The sequence below is a fragment of the Euleptes europaea genome, chromosome 10 (assembly GCF_029931775.1).
Source record: "Euleptes europaea isolate rEulEur1 chromosome 10, rEulEur1.hap1, whole genome shotgun sequence".
NCBI classification, from domain to species: domain Eukaryota; kingdom Metazoa; phylum Chordata; class Lepidosauria; order Squamata; family Sphaerodactylidae; genus Euleptes; species Euleptes europaea.
The window spans coordinates 1,177,237-1,202,380 of NC_079321.1; the positions used below are offsets into that span (position 1 = coordinate 1,177,237).

A 25,144-nucleotide genomic window follows, 5' to 3' on the forward strand; every position below is an offset into this window, starting at 1 on the left:
AGTAATCTTTTTTATTGTATGCACCAGTATTTATTAATTATATAACTGTGGCATAGGTGCCATGATAATAAACCATGCAGTAAATTAATAATGCGTTGGATCCTTCCACTCGCAGGAGTTCTCTTCCACCCACGGAAGGGCCGTTTGAGAAAAGTGAAAGTAATGGTTAAGCTCAAGACCTTTGGTCGAAGGAGCTAGTAAATAAATGGAAAAATGGAAATGGAAAGTAAACCTCAAGACGTTCTTCTGCTTACTCAGGGAAGTTATGCAAGCGTTTGCACAATCGCTTGTGCAAGTGGGCAGCCAAACATGGCTACAAAAGCTACCTACCTCTTCTAGCACTGCATGAACTCTTGTGCAAGTGTTTGCAGAAGAGCTCTAGAAGCTGTTTTCCACCTGCTCTTGATTCTTTGGCTCCCACTCAGTGAATTTAAATACAAAATATGCATCATACAATTATGATCTTGTGTCTTGCCATTCCAAAACATCACAAATAGAGCCCATTTTCTCAGACGTATTTTTTTCACCCTTCTCCATTCTCTATGGAACAAGTTTGTCATTTTGATAATGGGAGGAGAAGAAGATGAAGAAGAAGAAAAAGAAGAGTTGTTTTTTACATACCAATTTTCCCTACCTTTTTATGGAGAATCAAACCAGCTTACAATCTCCTTCCCTTCCTCTCCCTACAACAGACACCGTCTGAGGTAGGTGAGGCTGTGAGAGCTCAAACAGAACTATGACTGGCCCAAGGTCACCCAGCTGGCTTCATGTGTAGGAGTGGTAAAACCAACTCGGTTCACCAGATTAGAGTCCGCTGCTCGTGTGAAGGAGTGGGGAATCAAACCCGGATTTCCAGATTAGAGTCTACCACTCTTAACCACTGCACCACACTGGCTCTCACGGGTCTCACGCTGGAGACCCTTGAGACTCATGGGGATGGAATTCCATCCTCACCGCTGCTTGCGTGGTTGCTCGGATGGATGGATGGATGGTCACTCACCTGCAGTACTGCTAACTCTGCCTGCCTGGCAGTGGAAGCAGTGGAAGCTCTTGCTGCTCCTTGCCTTGATAACTGGTCGGAGGGCCCCACGCGGCAGCTGCTCCCGATCCTACTCCACCTTGCTTAAGTGGCAGCTGGTGGCTGTTCCTCCCTTTTACATAATGGCGGCTGAGATCTCGCAGTGTAGTGTTGAGAACTTGGTGTGTGTTTTTTTAAAATTCTACTTTTAAAAAATCAGTTGCTTGTATTTTTCTACAACCCTGAGGCGTTCCCCTGGTAAGCAGAGAAATACCCCCGCGTGTACCTGGGTTTTTTGATCCGCATGGGGGCTTGGGTCAGAATTAGAAATGATGAAGCACCTTCAAAAATTATTTTTAAAAGCCACCTAATTTCTGGCCATCTCTGTACAAAAGGTAAGGTTGCACTGGAAATATATTCTAGCTGATGATGGAAGGGCTTAAATTGAGGAAGTCAGAAAAAAAATCTCTAATAAAGGCCATTCAATAAGATTTATTGGCATCTCCATTTTTAGCAGCATCTTTGATCTGTGAAGTGCTCTTGAGAATGCCAGAGATCTTCTACACTACAATTTTGGTTGGGTATGTTTATGACACGGCAGAATCTGTTGGGATTTTTTTTACAATGAAGTTAGTTCCTTCATAAAAAAAGCAAAAGGAAGTTCTTTGCAGCTATTCTTTTTATTTGAAAACTGATATTCATCATTTGAACCAATGTAATGTTTCCCAGGTGCGTATGTATTAGTCTTCCTAATTACTGCCCATTACCGCAGCCGCTTGACATTATAATGGTTAACTGTGGGAAATATTTTCCTCCTAGAAACACAATCCAGTGGAAATTAAAAAATAAGGCTTTGAAGTATTGGACTTGTAAGGGCAAGTTCGGGAATGCATTTCTCAAAGCTGCTTGTATCTTGCTTTGGATGTCTGTTTGGAAATAGTAGCCTTTGGTCAGTTGTGTTTCTATAAATGGAACATGTGGATTCTTGAGAACATTTTATCTACATATTGGAAGCCTGTGAAAATTCACAGACGAGTGTTGCCTTCTCCCACAAAGACGGGTGAACGAGGACAGAACCCGTCTCGTCCGACTCCTCAGCCGGCTCGCAGCTAAGTCTGCGTTCCCTTTTACCACTAATGTTGGTTTTCCAGGAAAATATGAATTGGGAAAATGTCTGGAAATTTTCCTGATGCCCTAAATAGAAAGTGATAGGATATTTTGGCACATTTATTTTCACTTTTCTATTTAGTAAACGGAATTACAAAAGTACCCTTGTGTTAATTTTCTGTCCCAATAGTAACGAATACTTGAAATGAAATATCTGGCTAGAAAAGAGGTAAATCAGCTGTGGTTGAATATTCTATTCAAGCAAATGGAAAGCTTTATGTTGAAATTGTTTTTATTGGAATCAAGACAATATGGCATCTACTTCCCTTAAATTGTTTAAATGTAAGGGGGAGGGAAAACTAAAGACACTGAAAACTGAGGTCAAACTAACTTGAGCGCACCCAAAGAGCTGCAGAAGATGTGATGTGAATGTTGCTGTCCCTCTGTGTCCAAAGACTGTAATAGTTCTCTTCAGTAGAGGTCACTGTGAAACCTCATCCCTTGCATAACTCATTAGTTCCATATTGGATTGGATATTACTACAATATCCCTTCCACCATCTGAGAGGAGACAGATAAATAAAAAAATTAGCTTTGGTTTTGATTTAACCTGCAAAACCAATCAGGTGAGTTCATTAACTCAATATTTAAATATTTACTTATTTTATGTATTTGTTGTTTTATCCCCCCCCCCTTTACAGAGCAATGAAATGCTCACGTACTCTCTTATACAATTCTTACAGATAATCACTTGGGAAAAACATTGTTTTTACAATTTTGAAACTGCTGGGCTTGATTAATATTGTATTGTATTGGCAATGGCATCCATTTGATGTTGCTAGCTTTGCGAAACAAATGAACACATGAAGCTGCCTTATACTGAATCAGACCCTCGGTCCATCAAAGTCAGTATTCTCTACTCAGACCAGCAGCGGCTCTCCAGGGTCTCAGGCAGGGGTCCTTCACATCACCTACTTGCCCAGTCCCTTTAACTGGAGATGCGGGGAATGAACCTGGGACCTTCTGCATGCCGAGCAAATGCTCCACCACTGAGCCACAACCCCTTCCCGTCGGAGCCTCTCCTGCAGGCGCAAACAATTGTTTGGCCAGGTGCAGAAAGTAAGGCGACAAAAAGACAGACCCGAGTTCAGGACTCGTGGCTCCCACTTCCCATGTTCTGCATGCCAAGCTGATGCTCTTACCACTGAGCCACGGCCCCTCAGAATCTTCAGAAATGGAAAAAAATTCTCAGAAAAAGCTCTGAAAAAATTTCCTCCACATGTCTCTGCCTACGCTTGCCTATTGCCCAGTCTTGGTGGGCAAATGCCTGCCAATCAACCGGGCTGCCTGCTGACCCTCAGCTGGTCAGCAGGCGGAAGAGGGCCAACTGAAGGGGGGAGCAATGGTCATTTCTGGGTAAACCTGGAAATGACATGGACGCTCTAGCCCACCCCCCACCCCAAATTCTATGGAAGATATAGGGTTTTCAGAGGAGATTGCTAGAGCGTCCGCGTCAATTCCAGGTCACATCAGCCCAGCCCCAGAAAGCTCCCGCCCGTTGCTGGGGGGTGGGGGTGGGGACTGGCAACCCTATCTCTGACTGCATGGATTCCCACCCCACATGGTTTCTGATGTTGGAACGCTTGTGTGTTGCATCAGTTTTGAATATTGTACATGTATATAAATTGCAACATTTCTTCTTTAAAGCTGTGCTGAGGTGGGGTGGAGGCCAGTCCATTCTTATTTGCTATTTACTTGCATTTGGCAGGAATCAGCTGTGATTGACAAATGTGTATATCTTTCATAACTGATTCAATAAACGTTTATTTTGCATTTGGATATTGGATTATAAATGCAAAATACCTTGGCTGTAGTGGCCCTTAAGAGCCGTCCAGGACAACATTTCCACATGGTGGCTCTTGTAAGGGCAGAAAACCAGGATACAAATTTTGTAAATAAAGGAATAATAAGTCAGAAAATGATGATATAATCAAGTAAAAGAACAATTTCAACTGGTTCCCACCAGGATTCCATTGTAGTAAATAAACAGGGGCTTTCTAAAAGCCTCTCATGATCCCCTCTGGGCTGGACTCAGAAACAGACTTCTCACAGGAGGAACCGAAGGAGCGAGGGACTTCCACCCTCAGGGAATCTCAGGGGACACCCACCACCACCAGAGCCCCTGGATCCCGAGGCCTCTGTTGAAGGACCTGCCCCTGAAGGCTCGGCTCCAGGCAACGCTGCCAATGTGCCCGACTTCAGGGCAGCCGGCCCTCCTCCCGGGAACACACCCCACCCACTGGAAGCAGGAGACATGGGCCCATGAGGAGGCAGCTCAACAGTGACGAAGCGCCAGGCTGGCAGCCCGTGTTCCAGCCATGGAGCCAGATCAGTGCCTGGGCACACGTAGTGTTTCACAGTGCCGAGTCTCAACCGGGCCCAGGCTGGAAGAAGTCCAGGAACAGGTGAGGTTGCTTTTTCTTCTTCAGGATATTTAAAGCCCTGGGGTAAGCAGAGAGTCTTGTTCATCCAGTTTGTGTGGCTTCTCTGCTACCTGTGAGCCAGGACCATGGCTCACAGGGGAGGGGCCATGGCTCAGTGGCAGAGTATCTGCTTGGCATGCAGACGGTTCCAGGTTCAGTCCCCAGCATCTCCAGTTAAAGAAACTGGCAGTCGGTGATGCAAAAGACCTCTGCTTTGGACCCTGGAGAGCCACTGCTGGTCTGAGTAGATAATAGTGACCTCAATGGACCAAGGATCTGGTTCAATATAAGGCAGCTTTATGGGTCCACATACCTAAACCCAGCTACCTGGACTGCAGCCGTGATTTCAGCGCTCTTCAAAAGGCTGGGCCGGGCCTCCAGTGGCGGACCTGACCTTGCTCCTGAGGAATCCTATGTCTGGTTCAAGTTCTCGCCATTGGAGCCGGAACAAAGCCCCTTAGTAGGGAGAGCTGCACAAAATTCCATGGATGGAAACCCTGTTCCAAATGCCTCTTGATTATCAGAGCATGGAGATCCAGTGCCGGGCGTAGGGATTTCTCTGAGATGGCCCTAATTGATGAGCTGGCTTTTGTAGGAAGACACATTCCCTAAGAAGGGTGAGGTTCAGGCTCTTCAGAAAAGTGTAGGTTACCAGCACTTCCACCTGAATTACTCAGGAAGTTGATAAGGGATCAGTGTAAGTTGTCTTGTATTAGAATGCCTTAAATCTATCATCTCCTGGGTGTAAGGGTGGGAAACAAAAGTGATAAAAGCAAAAACGTGGCTAGGACTCTCCTAGAAAGAACGAATAGCAATGGAGTCGAGTACTTAAGTTGAAAATTTGGGAAGTTACAAGTTCATTCTTGTGTAATCAACATATCTTTTTTTTTTAATGCGCTGAAGTTTTCTGCCATAGGAATGTTAACATCTGCAGATGTTTTAATGCAGAAACATGGCTTACACATAATGAGTTGATTGCTGCGGTAGGTAACTTCTGAAAATAACAGGGAAATGAAAAGAACCGAGGCCCCCGGGAGGCTCCCCTCCCCTCTCTTAGTCCAGTTGGGTAGCTTGATTTTTATAAATAATTAATTGCGATTTCCGAGGAAGTGATAATAGGTTCAGGGCGAGGCGGCAGAGGAAGACTTCCTCTGCCTCTTGCTTTCTCTGCGTCTACCAGACAGTGAATCTTGGGGCGTTAACAGTTAACTCTTTCGAGACTCCCCCAAAGGGGTTGAGACCTTGTCTCCCATTCGGCGTCACCTTACCTGAACTTCTGTAGCTTGGAAAACCTTTATCAAGGAGCCTGACTGAAATTAGCATCAGTATGATAATAATGCACATCAAAAGGTGTAAAGATTATCATCTTCTTTCTCCGTATGTAAACAATTTACTGTAGTTTAAATAATTGAACGTATGGTTGTGCTTTATTAAATGAGGAGAGCATAGCTGACCCCCCACCACCCGCATTTCTCTTGTGTCACAGTTTGTATTATGAAAGCATTTACGAACATAAGAATGCAAGAAAAGCCCTGCTGGATCAGACCAAGGCCCATCAAGTCCAGCAGTCTGTTCACACAGTGGCCAACCAGGTGCCTCCAGGAAGCCCACAGACAAGACGACTGCAGCAGCACCATCCTGCCTGCGTTCCATTTCTGTTCATGGTTCTTCATGGTTTGCAGTTGGTCTCTGAAAATACAGCTGAACGAGGACTTACAACAGTTCCTCTTGACTGCAAAGTCCTTTTGAACTGTTTCATGATTTGCATTTCTAACGCAAATGTGTTTAGTAGAGTTGTGTAACTGAGGAGCCATCCCTGGTGTTCCCAGCTAGACTCTTAAATTAGTTCTCAAATTGGACCATTTCTGACAGGTGGTCTAGGAGAACACCGCAGTTGAGGGTAGGAAAATCCATCAAACAGTCCAGGAGAACTAACAGGGATGCACCTCCCCTGTCAGGATATTGTCAGAGATCAGTCATGAGGACAACTGAGGCAGTTTCTGTGTCATATCTTTGATGAAAATGAGACTGAAAAGGAACTAGATTCCATCAAGAGATACCTGGAGTTGAGAAGTCACCGTAGAATCATAGAGTTGAAAGGGGCTGTAGAGGCCATCTAGTCCAACCCCCTGCTCAATGCAGGATCAGCCTGGAGTATCCCTGACAAGTGCTTGTCCAGCCTCTGCTTGAAGACTGCCAATGACGGGGAGCTCACCACCTCCCGAGGAAGCCAATTCCACTGCTGAACAACTCTTACTGCAAAAAAAAAAAAAAATTTCCAATATCCTGCTGGTACTTTTCCACCCATAATTTAACACCATTATTGCGAGTCCTATCCTCTGCTTCCAACAGGAACAGCTCCCTGCACTCCTCTAAATGACAGCCTTTCGAATACTTCAAGAGAGCAATCCTGCCCACCCCCACCCCTACCCCGTCTTCTCCAAAATCTTGTATAGGAATGGCAGATGGAATTCATAATCAATCAGATATAATGTATCTAGGTAGATTTTTTTCAGCAGATTTTTTTTTGTTACATGATATTAATAAAAACAAGACAAATTAGAAAAGAACTGGGAATACTACAAATGATATAGAAGGACTCATGCCAAAGTCTCCTTTAGAGATAACAGTAAACATATAGTGAGAAATATATCATTACTTGGAGAAAGGTAGATTTTTCCCCCAAAAGAGACCATGCTTCTGCCACTTCTGAGACTGGTCGGTGATATATTAATGGTGGTTGTTATCATTCCTGAGAGAAATGTCTTCTGCCCTGGGGAGACACACGAGGCCCACACACACCTGGCCTGGGCACATCTCAGGTTGCATCAGCTGGCAGGTATCCGCAGAAACCTGACCAATGGAAAACCGAAGGACCACCCCAAACTCCTGGAATTAACATGGAGCCAAAGTCAGTTTGGATTTGAGCAGTTTTTATCCTTGAGGTTCCTAGCAAATTGGTCCCTGGTGCCTTCCTAACAAAAGGCTGCCCGACCACGAAGGAAAGCAGAAGTTTTTAACAATTTTGTATGGTAGAAGAGGGGAAACTTTGCCTGTGATGCTGAAATGGAAAGGGTTTGCAAACCAACAACTTATAGCTACAGATAAGTTATTTTTAATGTTGACCGTGCACAAGAAATAGCACTTCTGTAATAACTCATGGGCTCTTTTGTTTCCATTTTTGGTTTTCAGCATGCTCTGAGAACTGATTGACAGAATTTTATCCCTCTATAAAACCTTTGCTTGTCTTTCTCTTTGGTTAATAACTAGGTGGTGGTGGTGGGGACAGTTGGTTGCTAAGGAAACTATAGTTTCATTTATGCTCCAGGTTGCGGCCAGTCACCGGTGATTTCACAGTTCGCCAGAGCAGAACTTTGAAAGGAAAAGTTGAATGTAGTTTATTGATTGCTGATTGGGAATCTCTCCAAGGAAGACCCCAAAAAAATTAAAAGCAGGCTGTGGGATGATACTTGTTTTGGAGAGCTGATTTTTGAGTTTCGTAGAAACCTTCCTTGGGTTGAAATTTGGGGGGATGGGGCAGAGTAAGAAAAGATGTTGCTAACGAAGGACATAGTGGTGGTCCTCTCGGCAGTAGATAATGGTCTTAAAACGATGCTTTTTTTTGCAGAAAAGTTAACATCTGCCGAGTACAAAAATATCTCCGGTTGCACCAAAGCATGCTGGGATAAAGAAACCTTGGCCGCTCTCCCTCTGAAAAGAAAAATTAAAAAAATTAGGACCTGTACCATTTCCCCCATTAATTAAGATAGATTAAGTAGATTTCTAAAATGCCTGTCTTTAAACATTTTTTAAAAGACAAACTTCAGTGCTAGAAATTTAATTCAGTGGTTTGTTGTCTGACTTTTTCCTCCCAGAATACCACGTGCATCACAAAGGGGAAAAAAACCCATGAGGGATTAGACAATTTATATGTTGGTTTTGGAAAAATTAGCCCTTTATTTACAAATGTAACTTACAGTGAGAAGATACTAAAATGTATCTGAGCCAATACCCTATTTATTAAGTGACAGTGATCCTAAGGTTCCATTGGCAGTGGCAAAATTCATCTCAGTCCTTATAGCCCTTAAACCATAGGTTTAGAATTATGCTGCTCAAATTTTATGAATCAAGGAGCTTCTAAGGGAGAAAGGAAAGGAAATGGTAGTGAAAAAAACCCCTAGAATGCTAGAATGTAACTTGGTTTTGACAATGAATTGCTTAATACCCTGAAACCTGAGGATTGCACTAAAAACCAGACCAAATCAAAAGGTGTTGTTAAAAGTTGAATGATAAAACTCTTTCTTGAAGGTAGAAATATGGTATAAAATTCCCTGTGTAGTGGGATTGCTCCTTGGGAATTTGTAAACACACACACACACACTTTTTTCATTCTGGTGATAACAGCTGATTCTGTGGTCAGCAAGATATTTTTCTGTGGGCTCTTTTTGGCCTTAAGAAGTAGATTTGGGGTAGCAGACCCTCACCCCTGGAAAAAAACCTTGTGGCACCTTCTACTTCATGCTCGCAACTAGGGTTTCCAACTCTGGGTTGGGAAGTTCCTGGAGATTTGAGGACAGTACTGGGAAGGGCCTTCTGTTCCTCCTAGATTCTGTGGTGGGCCCATAGAACCCACCTTCCATTTTCTTCACAGTGAGTGATACCTATAACACCCCTGTGTTATAGGTATCACTCACTGAAATAACAGAATGCTTTGATCTGTTTATCAAAAGCCGGCTTTCTGTTTTTCTCCAGAGAATAAAGAATTAACAGATGGCTGCCGTACCAAAACTTTTTCATGTTCTTCATTAGATGAGATAAAGCGTTCCTGGGAATCTCTAGCAATTCACTCAGTAGGCCTAAACTGACTGGGGAATTCTTCATGTCCTTAAAAGATTCCCTGGCAATTTCGGCAACATAACAGAGCATAAAAATCTTAGGACAGTAGATGTGATATTTAGTGCATGTTAAGAATGATTATTAGGTAACCATTTTACAAATGCAGTACATATATCAAAGTGTATATTTCAGTAGCAGGGGAACCACCATTAATTTTAGCTACGGGATTTAGCAATAATAAATGTCAGATTAATTTGAGAATTTTTTAATTAATTGGTGCGATAGGCTTTGTTAATTGCAAATGCTTAAATGTACTTGGCTTATAAAACCTTGCATATTTTATATCAACTGTAGGGCAGAACGCAAATGCTCGGCGAGTGACTTTTTCACCCCTCTGTTCCTCCGAGCAGCTCAGGGTCGTGCCCGTGGCTCTCTCGTGCCCATTTTATTCTCCCAAGAACCCTTTGAGCGAGGGGAGGTTGAGAGAGAGCAGGCTGAGGACACCCTGTGGTATTCATGGAAGAGTGAGGGATTTTGACCTTGGTCTCCCCAGGGCTTAATCTCACACCTTGATTCTATGTTGTGTATCATGTCTGTAACGGACGGTGATTGTGGGAACGTACCCACTTCTGTATGGCTCTTTACATTCTAAAAGTCTCCAGCGTGTGTCAGGTTTCATCTTTGGCTTCCTTATTCCAAAAGAAAAACGGGATCCAAAGGATAAGATCTCTCGCCTACTGTCACTAGCCACAACTTTGACTGTTGTCATTGCTTCTCGACTCAAACAGTTTTGCTCCATCACAGCATATCTTTCCTAGAACTCTGGGAATTATAGTTTGCATTTGGTGCTGGCGATCCTGGAAAGGATTTGAGCGTATGTGAGTGGGCGTGACACCGCGAAACCCCTCCTCTTGAAAATGACCCCAGCTTTTCCCAGGACGCGTGGAACTGCTTATGACTATCAAATCACGTGTCTTCGTGATCTGACTGTGTTTCTAAGTGTCTTCTGGGGAAGGGTGTAATGGCTTGCAATGTGGTGATTTCCCTTTTTTTTCCATTCTGGGTGATCCAGATTTTGTTAGCAACAGCAAGAGTTCAGTGGTGTCTCACACAATGGTCAGCAGGTCACGCTGGTGTGATTGTGAGGACCTTGAGCGATGAAGGACGCCCCTTACATTTGTCAGTGTTTAATATTGCCGTTCCTTGCCCTCATCTTTAATTACCGATCTCTCTTGTCCCCACTTAAACTGGTACAGTGTGTGTCTTGGTAGGGGGCAGAGGGATGCTTATTTTGTTTTACAAAATTTATACCCCACCTTTTTTGCCCTCATGAGGGCCGCCAAGGTGGCTAACAAATTAAAACATACTTTAAAAAAAAAAAACACCACACCTTAAAAACCAGTAAAACCCACAAAAGCACATCATTAAATCCAGAGCTCAAATGATAAAAATAAAATGAAAACAACAATGAAAACCTTGGGCAGGAAGGAAGGAGGGATCACTGAGGGAATTCCAAACCAAACCAAACAAAAGTCTTCACCTACTGATGGAAGACGGTAACTGACAGGGGCAGCCGAGTGAGTCTCCCAGGGGAGAGAGTTGCAGAGTTTTGTTATTTACCTGTCAGTGGTTCTTGTTAAAGGGCCCCCTGATTGCTTAGTGGGCCTTCAGCGTCCTCTAGGACTCGATGGTGGACACCATTAGATAGTTTTAATTTGACGTTTTAATCTGATGTATTTAATGTTTTATTGCGGATGTTTGCTATTGTGATTGTATTGTTATTGTGCAATGGGTTGTTAACCACTCTGAGCCCAGTCTTGGTGGTATACAAATGGCAACAATAAATACATAAATAAATAAGATAGAAGGCCAGGAATATGAAGGGGTTTGGGGAGGGGAGATCTCCTGGGATGGTGCCGCTGCAGTCGTCTTGCTTGTGGGCTTCCTAGAGTCACCTGGTTGGCCACTGGGTGAACAGACTGCTGGACTTGACGGGCCTGGGTCTGACCCAACGGGGCTTTTCTTAGGTTCTTATGAGGTTGGCAACCTTAGTGAGGAAAGCCTGTCGTCACCAAATTCCATACTATTATAACAGTATCAGGGAATACCCATTGAGAACACCCATTGGGAACAACTATTAGGGTGACTGAATTAATGAATGGATGGATTTGCTTACTGTCTTCTACTGCAGGAATGCCTAATCCAGAGCTGCCTTTTTTAATTACCATGATGCACTATGTAATATTTTTATTTAAAATGAACAGTTGTTTCCAAAAGCTTCTTATACCTTATTCACAAATTAATTCATGGAACTTAAATGATATGTTCTTTGAAATGTCTCACATTGCAAAATAATAACAATAACAATAACAACAACAATAATATTTTTAAAAAATCCCATCCCACATGAAATCAACTAGCAATGCATTCCTTAGCAGAATGAGACCCTTCCAAGTAAATTGAACTCTATAGTTAAAAAAACAACAGATTTAAACTCTTTAGGATTGCGTGGTATTTTTTGATGCATGCTTTCCCTCCCTATACTTCTGTCATCCTTTGGTAGTCACTTTAGCTGAAAACTCAGAATTATTCACCAGCTCAAATTGTTTTGATCAGATTAATTATTCATTAGATCGTCTGCCAGTGGGTATCTCTGAATTAATGAATTGAAATTCCTTTTTCAAGCCCCCAACCTAAAGGAATGAAAATTGTGGCCTGTGGCTTTAATTTGATTTTTTTTTAAAGCGCGGGAATGTCTTATTTACGCTTTCATGCAAATAGAAATCATAATGGGGTCATGGACCCCTTGTGAACTTACTGACATGTAGGTTTGTCGCAATATGGAGACCGGCGGAAGGGGCTCTTTGTATAACTAGTTAACCCAAACAATTTGCTGACTGTTCAGAGGCAGGTGCCACATGGTTTGAGTTGAAGCCTTTCATGGCTGAACCCGTGGTATGTGGTTGCTTTACTCTCAAGCGTTTGCATTTGAGTAGAGAGAGTACAGAAACATAAGTCTGGGGCACTTGGGATTTTCAGCTTTTGATAGAAACATGGTGAGCAACGGCAGCCAGTGAGAGGCTTCACGGAAATGTCACATTACGCCTCTGCCCAGAGAGGAAGAGGAAAAATGTGGTGGTTAGAGTCATAGAATCATAGAGTTGGAAGGGACTACCAGGGTCGTCTAGTCCAACCCCTTGCACAATGCAGGAAATTCAACTATCTCCCCTCCCACACCCCCAGTGAACCCAACTCCATGCCCAGAAGATGGCACAAAAAACCCCAACCCTCCAGGATCCCTGTCCAATCTGGTCTGGAGGGAAAGTGCTGCCTGACCCCAAAGTGGCAATCAACATTACCCTGGGCATGTAAGAGGGCCAAGAAAGGAAGTCCAGGGTTGCTACTTAGAGGCATAGATGAATTGTTTAGAGGTGTAGAAGAGCATGCGTATCAGCTAAATGTATTGATAATTAGGCTGAATATCCCCACCCCCCATCAAGTCACAGCTGACTTATGTCAACCCCTGGTGGGGTTTTCAAGGCAAGAGATGTTGGGAGGTGGTTTTGCCATTGCCTGCTTCTGCCTGCCTCTGCGTCACAACCCTGGTGTCCCTTGGAGGTCGCCCATCCAAATGCTTGCCAAGGTCGACTCTGCTTGGCTTAGGAGATCAGGCTAGCCTGGGGCTATCCAGGTCAGGTTATAATAGATACTCTTAAATGTTTTATGGCATGCGAGTGGCCAAGTCTATTCAGCTGTCATTGATTAAATGATAGTCTTCAGTCATCTGTACCGCAGCCTTGAGATTGGGAAACCATTATCAGCCTAAGCTTGTTTTTTGGTATATAAAATTCTGTGTAAATAATGTGTGGTTACTTGACTACTTAACCCTCCATTGTAAGGTTGTTTTCAGATGCGTCCGCAAACTATTTTTGATTTTCCCTCCCTGTTTTCCTTTTCTCCCAAAGTGTGGCAACTTTGCTGTCCTGGTGGATTTCCATGTTACGCCGCAAGACTTCAGTAAGGACACTCAGTGGTTCTCGAATCATAAGAGAGAGGTAAGGACAAACCATTTTTTGAGAGAAAAAGCGCTGAAATTACATCGGTTTATTTATGTTGGCCATGTATGACAGATGATACCTCACCGCAGTAAATTCTTGCACCCCCTGGCATCTTCTCTTTGTTTACGCTATTGCAAATATTCTCACTCTGTTGACTGACATTATATGGTGTTTTGAATGGATTGATCAGCTTTAGACTTAACAGTCCCACCCTGGTATTTGTCCTGAAATTTGTGTGACCGTGGTCTTGGTATTTTCTTTCCTGTCGTTTCACCGGCAGCTGTGGCAGGCATCTTCAGAGGAGTGACACTGAAGGACAGTGTCCTGGATGTTTTGCTGCGCAAGAGTCCCCTCTTCCGTTCCAAAAAAATATTGTCTTTCTTTAATGTTTGGTTGAGGGGAAGCTTCCTGGGCCTTTAGAATATCTTTAAGCAGAGGTTGGATGGCCATCTGTCGGGACTCGGGAGCGCTTTGATTGTGGGATCCTGCTTGGCAGAGGGTTGGACTGGATGGCCCTTGTGGTCTCTTCCAACCTTGTGTGATTTTGTGAATATATTCAGACCTCTCTGTGAAAAGGAATTTCTCTTCCAGGAAATCTGCATGCTGCTAAAAGACGCAGTGGAATCGAGAGTGGAGCAGTACCTGAAAACCCGTAAGCGACATGGTCAGGGGAAGCAATTGGAATATGCTCGAGTTGATCCGTTGTCTATGGAAGGTAAGGAGCTTCTTATCAATCGGTTTTTTATTTCATGGAATCATAGAATCAGAGAGTTGGAAGGGGCCATAGAGGCCATCTAGTCCAACCCCCATGCAGGATCAGCCTAGGACATCCCTGACAAGTGTTTGTCCAGCCACTGCTAGAAGCCTGAAGAAGAAGAAGAGTTTGGTTTTTTATATGCCGACCTTCTCTGCCACTTAAAGAAGAACCAAACCGGCTTACAATCACCGTCCCTCCCCCTCCCCACAACAGACACCTTGTGAGGTAGGTGAGGCTGAGAGAGTATGACTAGCCCAAGGTCACCCAGCTGGCTTCAGGTGGAGGAGTGAGGAAGAAGACTTGGTTTTTATATGCTGACTTTCTCTACCACTTAAGGGAGACTCAAACCGGTTTACAATCACCTTCCCTCCCCCTCCCCACAACAGACACCCTGTGAGGCAGGTGGGGCTGAGAGAGCTTGAAGAGAACTGTGACTAGCCCAAGGTCACCCAGCTGGCTTCATGTGTAGGAGTGGGGAAACAAATCCAGTTCACCAGATTAGCCTCCGCCGCTCATGTGGAAGAGGAATCAAACCCGGTTCAAACCCGGTTCTCCGCACTTAACCACTGCACCACGCTGCAAGTGAGGGGGAGCTCACCATCTCCCTAGGTAGCTGATTCCACTGCTGAACTACTCTTACTGTAAAAAAAGTTTTTCCCAATATCCAGCCGGTACCTTTCCTCCAACAGTTTAAACCCATTATTGTGAGTCCTATCCTCTGCTGCCAACAGGAACAGCTCCCTGCCCTCCTCTAAGTGACAACCCTTCAGATACTTAAAGAGAGCAATCATGTCTCCCCTCAACCTCCTCTTCTCCAGACTGAACTTTCCCAACTCCCTCAGCCTTTCCTCACATGGACACATGAACCCATGAAGCTGCCTTATACTAAATCAGACCCTTGGTCATTAAGGTCAGTATTGTCTACTCTAACCGGCAGCGGCTTTCCAGGGTCTCAGGCAGAGGTCTTTCACATCACCAACTTGCCTAGTCCCTTTAACTGGAGATGTCGGGGATTGAACCAGGGACCTTCTGCATGCCAAGCAGATGCTCTACCACTGAGCTACGGCCCTTCCTCGCAGGGTTGGTCTCCAGGCCCCTGATCATCCTCTTCGCTCTCCTCTGCACCCGCTCCATTCTGTCCACATCCTTTTTGAAGCGAGGCCTCCAGAACAGCCTCATCATTGGAGGTTGTTAACTTCTCATTGCATGGCATGCAGCTGCAGAGTCAGAGCGCACTTGGGAGCGTTCACCGTTTTCAACATGTCATGTAGGCGTGGACGGGAGTGCAGCCAGTCTCTGGGTCAGGCCAGCGTGTGCTTGCTTATGTGGCACATGCACTAAAACTGGGTCAGGCCAGCCCGAGGCTTCAAAGCAACTGAAGTGTCATTGTCCAGATTTTTTTGTTTATTAAAATGAAATGATAATTAACAGAAAACAGTAGAAATTCGGTAGAACAGAGAGGCCTGAGCAAAACCAGATTATGCCCTGCTAATAAATTATACACTCTCCGGACTAAAAGAAGGGATTCATGTTAATATTCAAATAAATCTGTAAATTTGGAACAAATGTCAAAATATTTCACATTTGCTTCTTGTCTATGAAAGGAAACCCTTTGACTGCAAGGTCCAGTGTTGCTTCGGTCCATAATTCAATTGAAGTGTTACTTCCCACTTTTGAAGAGTTATTCATTTAGCTTTTGTCAAAAACTTCTTAAAATCCAGAGGCTTTGTCCTTTCTAGCGGTTTTGGAAGAAAGAACGTACCCTGACATTCTGCTAAGTGGACTCAATTCCAGTGAACGTTCTAGTGCAAAAGAAATTTGTACATTTCTAACCTAAATGGCATATATATAAAGTATTAGAAGCAAGAGTCAGTAGCCAATTCTCTCCTAGAAGAAGAGTTGAACACATGAGCACATGTCGTTGCCTTCTACTGAATCAGACCCTTGGTCCATCAAAGTCAGTATTGTCTACTCAGACTGGCAGCGACTCTCCAAGGTCTCAGGCAGAGGTCTTTCCCATCACCTACTTGCCTAGTCCCTTTAACTGAAGATGCCGGAGATTGAACCTGGGACCTTCTGCATGCCAAGCAGATGCTCTTCCACTGAGCCACAGCCCCTCCCCAAGAGTTGGTTTTTATACCTCATTTTTCTCTGCCTTTACGGAGTCTCAAACTGGCTTACAATCTCCTTCCCTTCCTCTCCTCACAGCAGACACCTTGTGAGGTTAGGTGGGGCTGAGAGAGTTCGGAGAGAACTGTGACTGGCCCAGCAGGCTTCATGTGGAGGAGTGGGGAATTGAACCCAGTCCTCCAGGTTAGAGTGCACCACTCCTAACCAGTACATCACGCTGGCTCTCTGCTTTGAAAGGGGCAAGGACATCTATACCTGTGTCCGAGCTACAGTACATACACATTTCTTCAACAATTAAGCTAAGACTACAGGTTTCTAATACTGATTATTGATTTAGCAATCTTCATATTTACATACTAAAGAACAGAAACATTTGGAGCACGTGAGTAATGATAATATGATGACTGCTTCAATATAATACATACACATTTCTTCATCAGTTAAACTAAAACAACAGGTTTCTGATGCTAATTACTAATATACCAATCTTCGTATTTACACACTAAAGAACAAAAAGGTTTAGGGCATGTGAATAATGATCATATAATGGCTGCCATTTTGTCTTGAAGTCATTCACTGAACTTTTTAACTGGAGGTGCCGGGGACTGAACTTGAGACATTCTGCACATGAAGCTGATGCTGTATCACTGAGCTGTGGTCCCCACCTTTAATAAATAAGAGTAATAACTGTGAGATGCCAGTGCATTTATTTGGTTGTTTGACTCTTGAATCCTGTGGGTGTGTTGCCCAAAGGCATCCTACTTCAGAGCAGGTCACATTATCAGACTAGAGAGAATTCAGGTGTTTCAGAAATGAGCAGAAGCTCTTCTCAGTGGTCATAAACTGGTTAAATCATGTACTTTCTTACATATGTACACGCAACCCTTACCCCATGGAATCTTTTGGCGAAATCAACTGGCTTTGGATTTTTTTTTACAAAAACTAGGAGATAGAATTCAAGGGAAAGCCCTTTTTCTATAGCTCCAAGCTTGGTGTTGAAATATTGAGCAAAGAAAGATAATTAAGGTATTAGAAGTTATTAAGAGCGCTGAAAACAACAAGTAGGATATACTGGTAACTTGAAATATTTACATGGCGATAAAGCATGTGGGCTAATGAATTTTATAAGAATTTTATGCTTCCTTTTCAAGAATTAAACCAGATTAAACAACCAGGTACATCTTTCTTCACCTTCATTAACTTCTGGGCCAAACCTTTCTGCTTCCAGTTTACAAACATATCTCCCCATCCCCCCACCCCCATGTGATCTGTTTCCCCAGACATTTGAGTTTGCCTTTCAGCTGTGCTCTGAAATATATAGTTGTTGGGGTTTTTTTGCTGGAAAGACAAAGAATCTAATATATTGTGGGGGGAGGGACAGAGGTGTTTTAGGAAAGGGCATGAGGGAGGAAGCAAACTGGTTTGGGACGTGGGAATGTGGAGCGCAACCTCCTTTGGCGATCAGTGACCTCCTTCAGCCTGTCTTGTGGTTTTGGAGAAGACTATGCTGAATTCGGAGCTCTTCAGGTGCCAGATTTTGCCGGGAAGTGAACACCTGGCAGACGACTGCAGATAACTCAGCCGCTGAAAGGCATTTTCCCAGGCTCCCAGACGAATGGTCTTTAATAGCTGTGGGAGACAGCTCCGCGAAGTACCGGACTCGTACTGGCATCCTCGTAGATCCTGGTGTCAACTAAAATTGTTGCTTCCTCAGTTAACTTGTGTTGCAAGGAAACTGAGCAGAAAAGCCCATCTGTGATAGTTCCTCCGAGTCCCGGAACCATGAAGTGTATCGAGCAGGTTCATTTACTACAACCTTGAGCTTAAACCCTTCACTTTCTTTTTATTTGAAGAACTCTTTTAATTTGAAAGCTTTAAAAAAAAAAGATTGCTACTGATGATAAAGTTTATTGTTTGTGGCCGAAGGCCATCACAATCTATCGTACAAAACATTAAAATAACATAAAAGTAACATCAAATAACATTGAAATAACTTTAAAACAGTCTGACCCCAAGAAGCTAGTAATTAAATATGTTAAATTCCCAGATTAAAAGCAGTTTTAGCTTGGATTTTCTTGGTTGCTAAAGCAAAGAGTGACACTTCGTAGGAAACATCAGGATTGGCGTCTGATAGGGGAAAGAGCGGATTCTCTGGATCTGGAAAAAGATATAGGCCCTTTAGAAACGCTCCGAGAAATTTATGCCTGGGCTCTGTGTCAAGAGGACAGAATCAGGTGTAATGAATTCGGTCCTCTGGAGCGGCTCCACAGATACATAGGCAAGAGACCCCTGGTGTTGGGGAGTAACGTCCAGCTTTCAACAGATTCCTCCAGGACCCTTCCTTCTTTCTCTGCCTTGATTCCTTGAGTGCCCAGCAAGTGGGCTCCTTGTTTTGAAAGGAGCCCACCCAACCCCTGATGGTGGCTGGAGCGTGGGGGGCAAGCCTTCCTGGGCTGACTTCTGAAGAAGTTACTCCTCAGTGAATACCCACCTCCTTGGGTGACCACGTCTTGCATCTGAGGAGGCAGGCCCAGAGAGCTTCTGCAGTCACTCCCACAAAACCGGGCTGTCTTTATAGTCCTACCAGAGCCTGTCTGTGCTGCAGAGAAATCTGCCTCCCCCCTCGAGGTTTTGCCTCATCAGCTGGAACTCCTGCCTTTGTCTATTTGGATTCAGGGTCTTCCCAGTTAAGTGACTACGTATACTAAAGTTGCCGAGCAAGACATTTATCACCTGCTGTCTCGTGTTCTAATCTCTCACCACAGGGGTGTGAACAAGGTGATGAAAAGCTTTGTCTGCAGTTGTTGTTTTTGAGGCACTTTTCCAGATGAAAGTTGTGTTAATTGAACTGGCTCCAAGTCCTAGAGCAATGATGGCGAACCTTTTAGAGACCGAGTGCCCAAACTGCAACCCAATACCCACTTATTTATCGCAAAGTGCCAACATGCCAATTTAACCTGAATACGGTTGCTAACTCCAGGCCGGGAAATTCCTGGAGATCTGGGGGACAGCAGAGTTTGGGGAGGGATTTCAGCGGGGTATAATGCCATAGGGTCCACCCTCCAAAGCTGCCGTTTTCTCCAGGGGAACTGGTCTGTGTAGAGCGGCGGTCGGTTGTAATCCCAGGAGATTCCCAGGCCCCAACTGGAGGTTGGGAATTGTGTGTGTATGTGTGTTAAGTGCCTATGAATCAAAGTACTCCAAAAAGTCCTATCTTTGGCAATCATACCAGCGGAGGAATCCCTGCGACGGCGGGAAAGCAAGGCGACGTCGCCGTGTTACCTCAGGATCGCCCACTTACTTCAGCCTCGGGGAAGTTGGCCAGGCCGTGCAAGCAGCAGCAGTTCTGGGTGAGAAGTGAGAGCGGAGGTTGCCCCGGTGGGACTCCTCCTCCAAGGGCAGGGCCAGGGGCGATGCAGGCAGCCAGAGCCAGCTCCAGTCTCTCCGCCGCTCGCGCCGTGCGGGACAGACGCTGGCAGTGCAAAGCAGGAGCGGCGCGGCAGCTCCTGCTCGAGGAGAGCCGGGACACGCCGCCAGCCATCCCGGCCGGTCCTGACGCCTGGGGGGCGACCGCAGCAAGGTTGCCCTGCACTGCAGAGGGGGAGAGAGAGGGAAGCTCACAGGCGCCCCGGCGACGGCGAGAGGACCCGGGGAGCTCAACATTCTCCCCCTCCACCCCTCCCCTCGTGGCTCCCAAAAGAAGGAGAGGAGAGAGGCTGCCCGGTACAAGAGCCGGGGCTGCGGGCAGGGGTCTCCACCATGAGACGGCTCGGGGGATCTCTCCTACCGCCTCTCCTGCTGCTGCTGGGGCTGCTTTTCTGTGCTGGGGCGACGGCGCGCATGCCCACAGAGAGGGCTCTGAGTGCCCCCTTTGGCACGCGTGCCATAGGTTCGCCATCACTGTCCTAGAGGATGTCCCTTCCCCTGCCCCCCTTCATGTTGCGGGCCATATTCGTTCCTTCTAGCCTGCACACAACAATGAGAAATTAGACTTCATGGGGAAAAAACTGAATTTGCATTAAAGTGAGGGTATTTCCCACCCTCCCCAAACAGAGCACAAAGAAATCTTTTAGAGCATGGATGGGTTATCTAAAAATATATAGAAATAATAGAATTTTACTGCTACAATGGTGATCAGCTGACATTAGGCTAGTTGGTTGGCAATTGTGTCCAAATACAGCAGAATAAGATTTTAAAATTAAGGAATCCAGGGTGGTGTGGTGGTTAAGAGTGGCAGACTCTAATATGGAGAACCAGGTTTGATCCCCCACTCCTCCAGATGATGCCTGCTAGATGACCTTGGGCCAGTCACAGTTCTCTCAGGACTCTCTCAGCCCACACGGTAGGCATTGGCAAACCACCCCGCAATGTCACTTGCCTTGAAAACCCTACAAGGTCGCCATTAGTCAGCTGTGACTTGACAGCACTTTACACACACACACACACACACACACACACACACATACAGGGAGGGGAAAAGGTGCTTGTAAGTACAACAGAGAGATCTAGAATGAATCCCTTGACAAAAATATGAGTTGGCTTGAACTAAAGAGATATCTTATGACCTTCCCTTGAGTTCAAGCGAACATATATTTGTGTCAGGTGAATCACTAATTGGAATAAATGTGTCCTTGAGCTGAAATCAAGAGATGAAATTATTCCTTTTTATTTTATTTGGCCCTGATGATAGGTAAGCTATGATCCATGAAGTGTCCATGCAGAATATAGCAGAACAGTAAGAAAGCTGCTGACTAAGTCACTTCTGTCCTTTAAAAGTAGTGTCGAATGAAGTTGCGTCTCATCAAACTGGTATCAGCAAATGCCACTGGTATAAACAACTGCTAGGCAACTTCCGCATGAATATTTGTTCTGTCATGGTCTGAAGGGTTTTTTTGGGGGAGCATCCACACAGCGCTGCAATTACTGGGCAGTGGTGGTATGTGGCAAATTCACTACACAGGGAACACATGCAGTTTATACCTATGGCATTCCAGCTTTTGAGTCAGAGAGCCAGTGTGGTGTAGTGGTTAGAACAAGGGTCCCCAACCTTTTCAAGCCTGCAGGCACTTTTGGAATTCTGACACAAGGTGGTGGGCGCAACCACAAAATGGCTGCCACAGGAGGCGGAACCAACCACAAAATGAAATAGATGGAAGGTGTGCATAACTCTAGTACTAACTGTTCAACATTTCTGGCAGAAGTTCTGTTTAACAGGATGCCTTTTAAAACGGACATGTTGTATTAAGATATTTTCTTGCATCCGCGCAGCTGATCTCCAGCCATGCAGTGAAGATCCGTGTCCTGTGTATGTCAGCTACCGCTGAAGGAGGGGTTTTTTTTGGGGGGGGGGGCTCCGATCAGATTGCCTGTGGCCAGTGTGGTATAGTGGTTTAGAGCGGTAGTTTGGAGCAGTGGACTCTGATCTGGAGAACCGGGTTTGATTCCCCACTCCTCCACATGAGCGGCGGACGCTAATCTGGATTTGTTTCCCCACTCCAACATATATGGCTTTTAATCCAGAGAAATATCCCGAACAACCTTTGCTGTTTGTGTGACTGCAACTGGGATAATCAAAACCTGTTTCTCTGTCTTGCAGGTGATGGCTTTTACATTACGGCCTACTTTGTGAAGAGATGGGACCGTCTGCAATGTATTGGGGGGCAGCAGTACAGTGGTAAGCGCTCCCCTTTTGTGGTTGCTTAGCACAAAGAAGAGTGCCCGAGTAATCACACGTGTGAATATTCGTTTTGTTTGGTCATCCAAGAAAGAATATTTAGCATTCTAGAGCTGGAAGGTGCCTTATTGAGAGCCAGCGTGGCATATTGGTTAAGAGCAACAGACTCTAATCTGTAGAACTGGCTTTGTCTTCCCTTCTCCTCCACATGCAGCCGGCTGGGTGACCGTGGGCTAAACACGGTTCTCTCAGAACTCTCTCAGCCCCATCTGCTTCACAAGGTGTCTGTTATGGGGAGGGGAAGGGAAGGCAATTGTAAGCCGTTTTGATACTCCTTGAAGGTAGAGAAAAGTGGGGTATAAAAAGCAACTCTTCTGGGTGTGTGTAGGGGTGGTAGTTGTGAATTTCCTGCATTGTGCAAGGGTCCCTTCCAACTCTATGATTCTATTCTATGATTCTTCTAGTCCAGCTCCCTGCTGAATGCAGGCCATACAAAGCAAAGGCTTTCCCAGCAGATGACTGTCTGCTGCCTGCTTAAAGACTTCCAGTGATGGAGAGGCTCCTTCCCTCCAGTTTATAAGTTGATTGTCAAACTCCTCTTACTGTTTTCAGGCGTCTCCTAATGTTCAACCAAAAGCTACCTTCCTAGGACTTAAACATTAAATTTGATCTAGTCTTTTGCTCCGGAATATCAGAGAACAAGACTTTGTCCTCTTTCTTGTTAGAGCTCTTGAGGTGTTTGAAGAGGGGTCCCCGTAGCCTTGTCTTTTTTAGGCTAAACACAGCTAGATCCTTCAACCTCAGAGGACTTGTTTTCCAGATCCCAGCCCCTCTTTGCCACTCTATTCTGAATCCATCCTCCTGCTCTGAACGTGTTCATTTACTACATTTTTAAAAACCATCCTTTCTCTACAGAACTCAACATGATACCCATAGTTTTCTCTCTCTCTCTCTCTTTCCCTGCATCTTGCCCCTGACTTTACAACAAATGCCTTTTCAGGCTATTTCCAGAGAAGCAACCAAAAAAGGTCTTCAACAAGACCACTTTCCTCAATTAGGTTGCATGATAGTGACCAGCCCAAGTTTCAACCAATAAATTTCAGGACTGAGATGGCATTCGAATCTGGATCTCTCTGGGACCAAGACTCTCTTGGCCCTCTGGTGATTCTTGTGTTTGGCTTTCGTGGCCCCATCTTACATGCCCAGAGAAATGCCAATCGCCACTTTGGGGTCAGGAAGAAATTTTCCTACAGGCCAGATTGGCCAGGGATCCTGGAGGATTTTCTTTGGAAATCCTCTGGGCATGGAGTAGGGGTCACTGGGGGTATGTGTGGGGAAGTTGTTGTGAATTCCCTGCATTGTTGGACTTTATGACCCTGGTGGTCCCTTCTAACTCTATGATTCTATGACTCTAACCACCACATTTCCTCTAGCTGAAGGTCTTCTCAGGTGTGAGCAGTGTGATATTTCCCCTCCTGCACATCACTCTGGTGTATGTGTGTGTGTACACAGATGTGTGCAGGAAGGGTAGCCCACACACACAGACCTGGTTGCAGGTTCAAAACATGTTTGGTTTCTGAACTATCTGACAAAGTTCATCCCCCCCCCCAAAAAAAAACCTTGTTGGTCTGTAAGGTCCTGCTGGACTTGAATCTAGCTGAACTTACTGCAGATCGTTTCCTACTTAAAAGCTGTTCACTTCCTTTTCTTTTTTTAAAGGGTTGTTTAGAACTTTCCTCTGAGTAATTGGCTGGGGCAGCTCACAAGGATGAGACTCGGTGTTTTATCGAGTCTCCCAGTGGCTTAATCAGGAGAGGTGTGAGTCAGGGCTCCGTTGTCAATGGGCGAGTCAAGTGTGAGCGAGAGAAGCGCTTTTGTCGAGCGAGCCCCGCTTCTCAGTGAGGTCACTGGACCTGAGCTCTGTTTCATGTTTTCCCAAGCCAAGGAGCAACTCGGAGGATGTGACATCACAACTCGGGCTGCCAAAAATAACAAGGACCTCAGAACTTTCAGAGTTTAGGCCGAGCTTGGAAGCCCTACTGGAATGTTCTCGGGTGTTTTTTTTTTTGCTCAATTAAAGCATTTGTTGAGAATAAAGCATCAGTGATGTGTTGGTGCACTCTTTAGATCTGCTGCATCTGTAAGTTTCTCCTCTGTTTGCAGAGCTTTAAACGCCTGGGCTCCCAAGGATATGAAATACTGTTCTTGTCTTTTTCCTGCGCTGTTTTGGGATGGTTGGGCCTTGATCGATTCCACCGATTGTTCAGGATTTTATCTGATCAGTTTTGAAATTTGGAAGGAAATGTTGTGCGGTTCTCTTTGTTCCAGGTGTGCACTGTGGGGGTTTTTGGAACCTCTGATCAGACAAGGAGATTAATCAGAACCCCGAGAGGCTGATGGTCACATAATCCATCTGTAAAATGCCTTTATTCAGGACTCGCTCTGCAGCTTCTTCTCTGTGGCTCATTCCATTATCACAGCCAATGTACACTCCCATCAGGGCATCCCTTTTGAGTTACTTCTTTCTTTGAAATTGCAATAAACGTATTCATATGATTATCTTTTTGGATAAATTTTAAGTGCCCTGGAAATTACAACAGTTGTAATTATATATTTAATCTTAATAGTTTCTATCCTACATTGTCCTGGCCTGAATGGCTCAGGCTATCCGTGACCTCGCCAGATCATGGAAGCTAAACAGGGTCAGCCCTGGTTAGTACTTAGATGGGAGACCACCAAGGGTTGCTACACCGAGGCAGGCAATTGTGCTGATCAGGATGGCCCAGGCCAGCCTGATCTCGTTAGATTTAGGAAGCTAAGCAGAATTGGCCCTGGTTATTACTTGAATGGGAGACCACCAAGGAAGTCCAGGGTCATTATATAGAGACAGACGGTGGAAAACCACCTCTGAACGTCTCTTGCCTTGAAAACCCTCCAGGGTCGCCGTAGTTGGCAGTGATTTGGCGGCCCTTTCCACCACCACCATCTTACCTTAGTATGTTTAGCCGGATGGTGCACGGGGCAAACGGGAGTCAATGGGATTGATGGTAATAGCAGATATGGCCCTCTATGAGCTGTGGCC

At 45.0% G+C, this 25,144-nt stretch overlaps 1 protein-coding gene across 1 annotated transcript in view; it reads left to right on the plus strand.

The window, feature by feature from the left end:
- The window catches only part of SLX4IP (SLX4 interacting protein), a 53,514-nt gene that overhangs the window by 11,245 nt on the left and 17,125 nt on the right, over positions 1-25,144 (plus strand). The window contains exons 3-5 of the mRNA XM_056856791.1: positions 13,409-13,498; positions 14,093-14,216; positions 21,985-22,062. Of these exons, the coding sequence (XP_056712769.1) occupies positions 13,409-13,498; positions 14,093-14,216; positions 21,985-22,062 (292 nt within the window). The remainder of the gene's footprint in view (positions 1-13,408; positions 13,499-14,092; positions 14,217-21,984; positions 22,063-25,144) is intronic.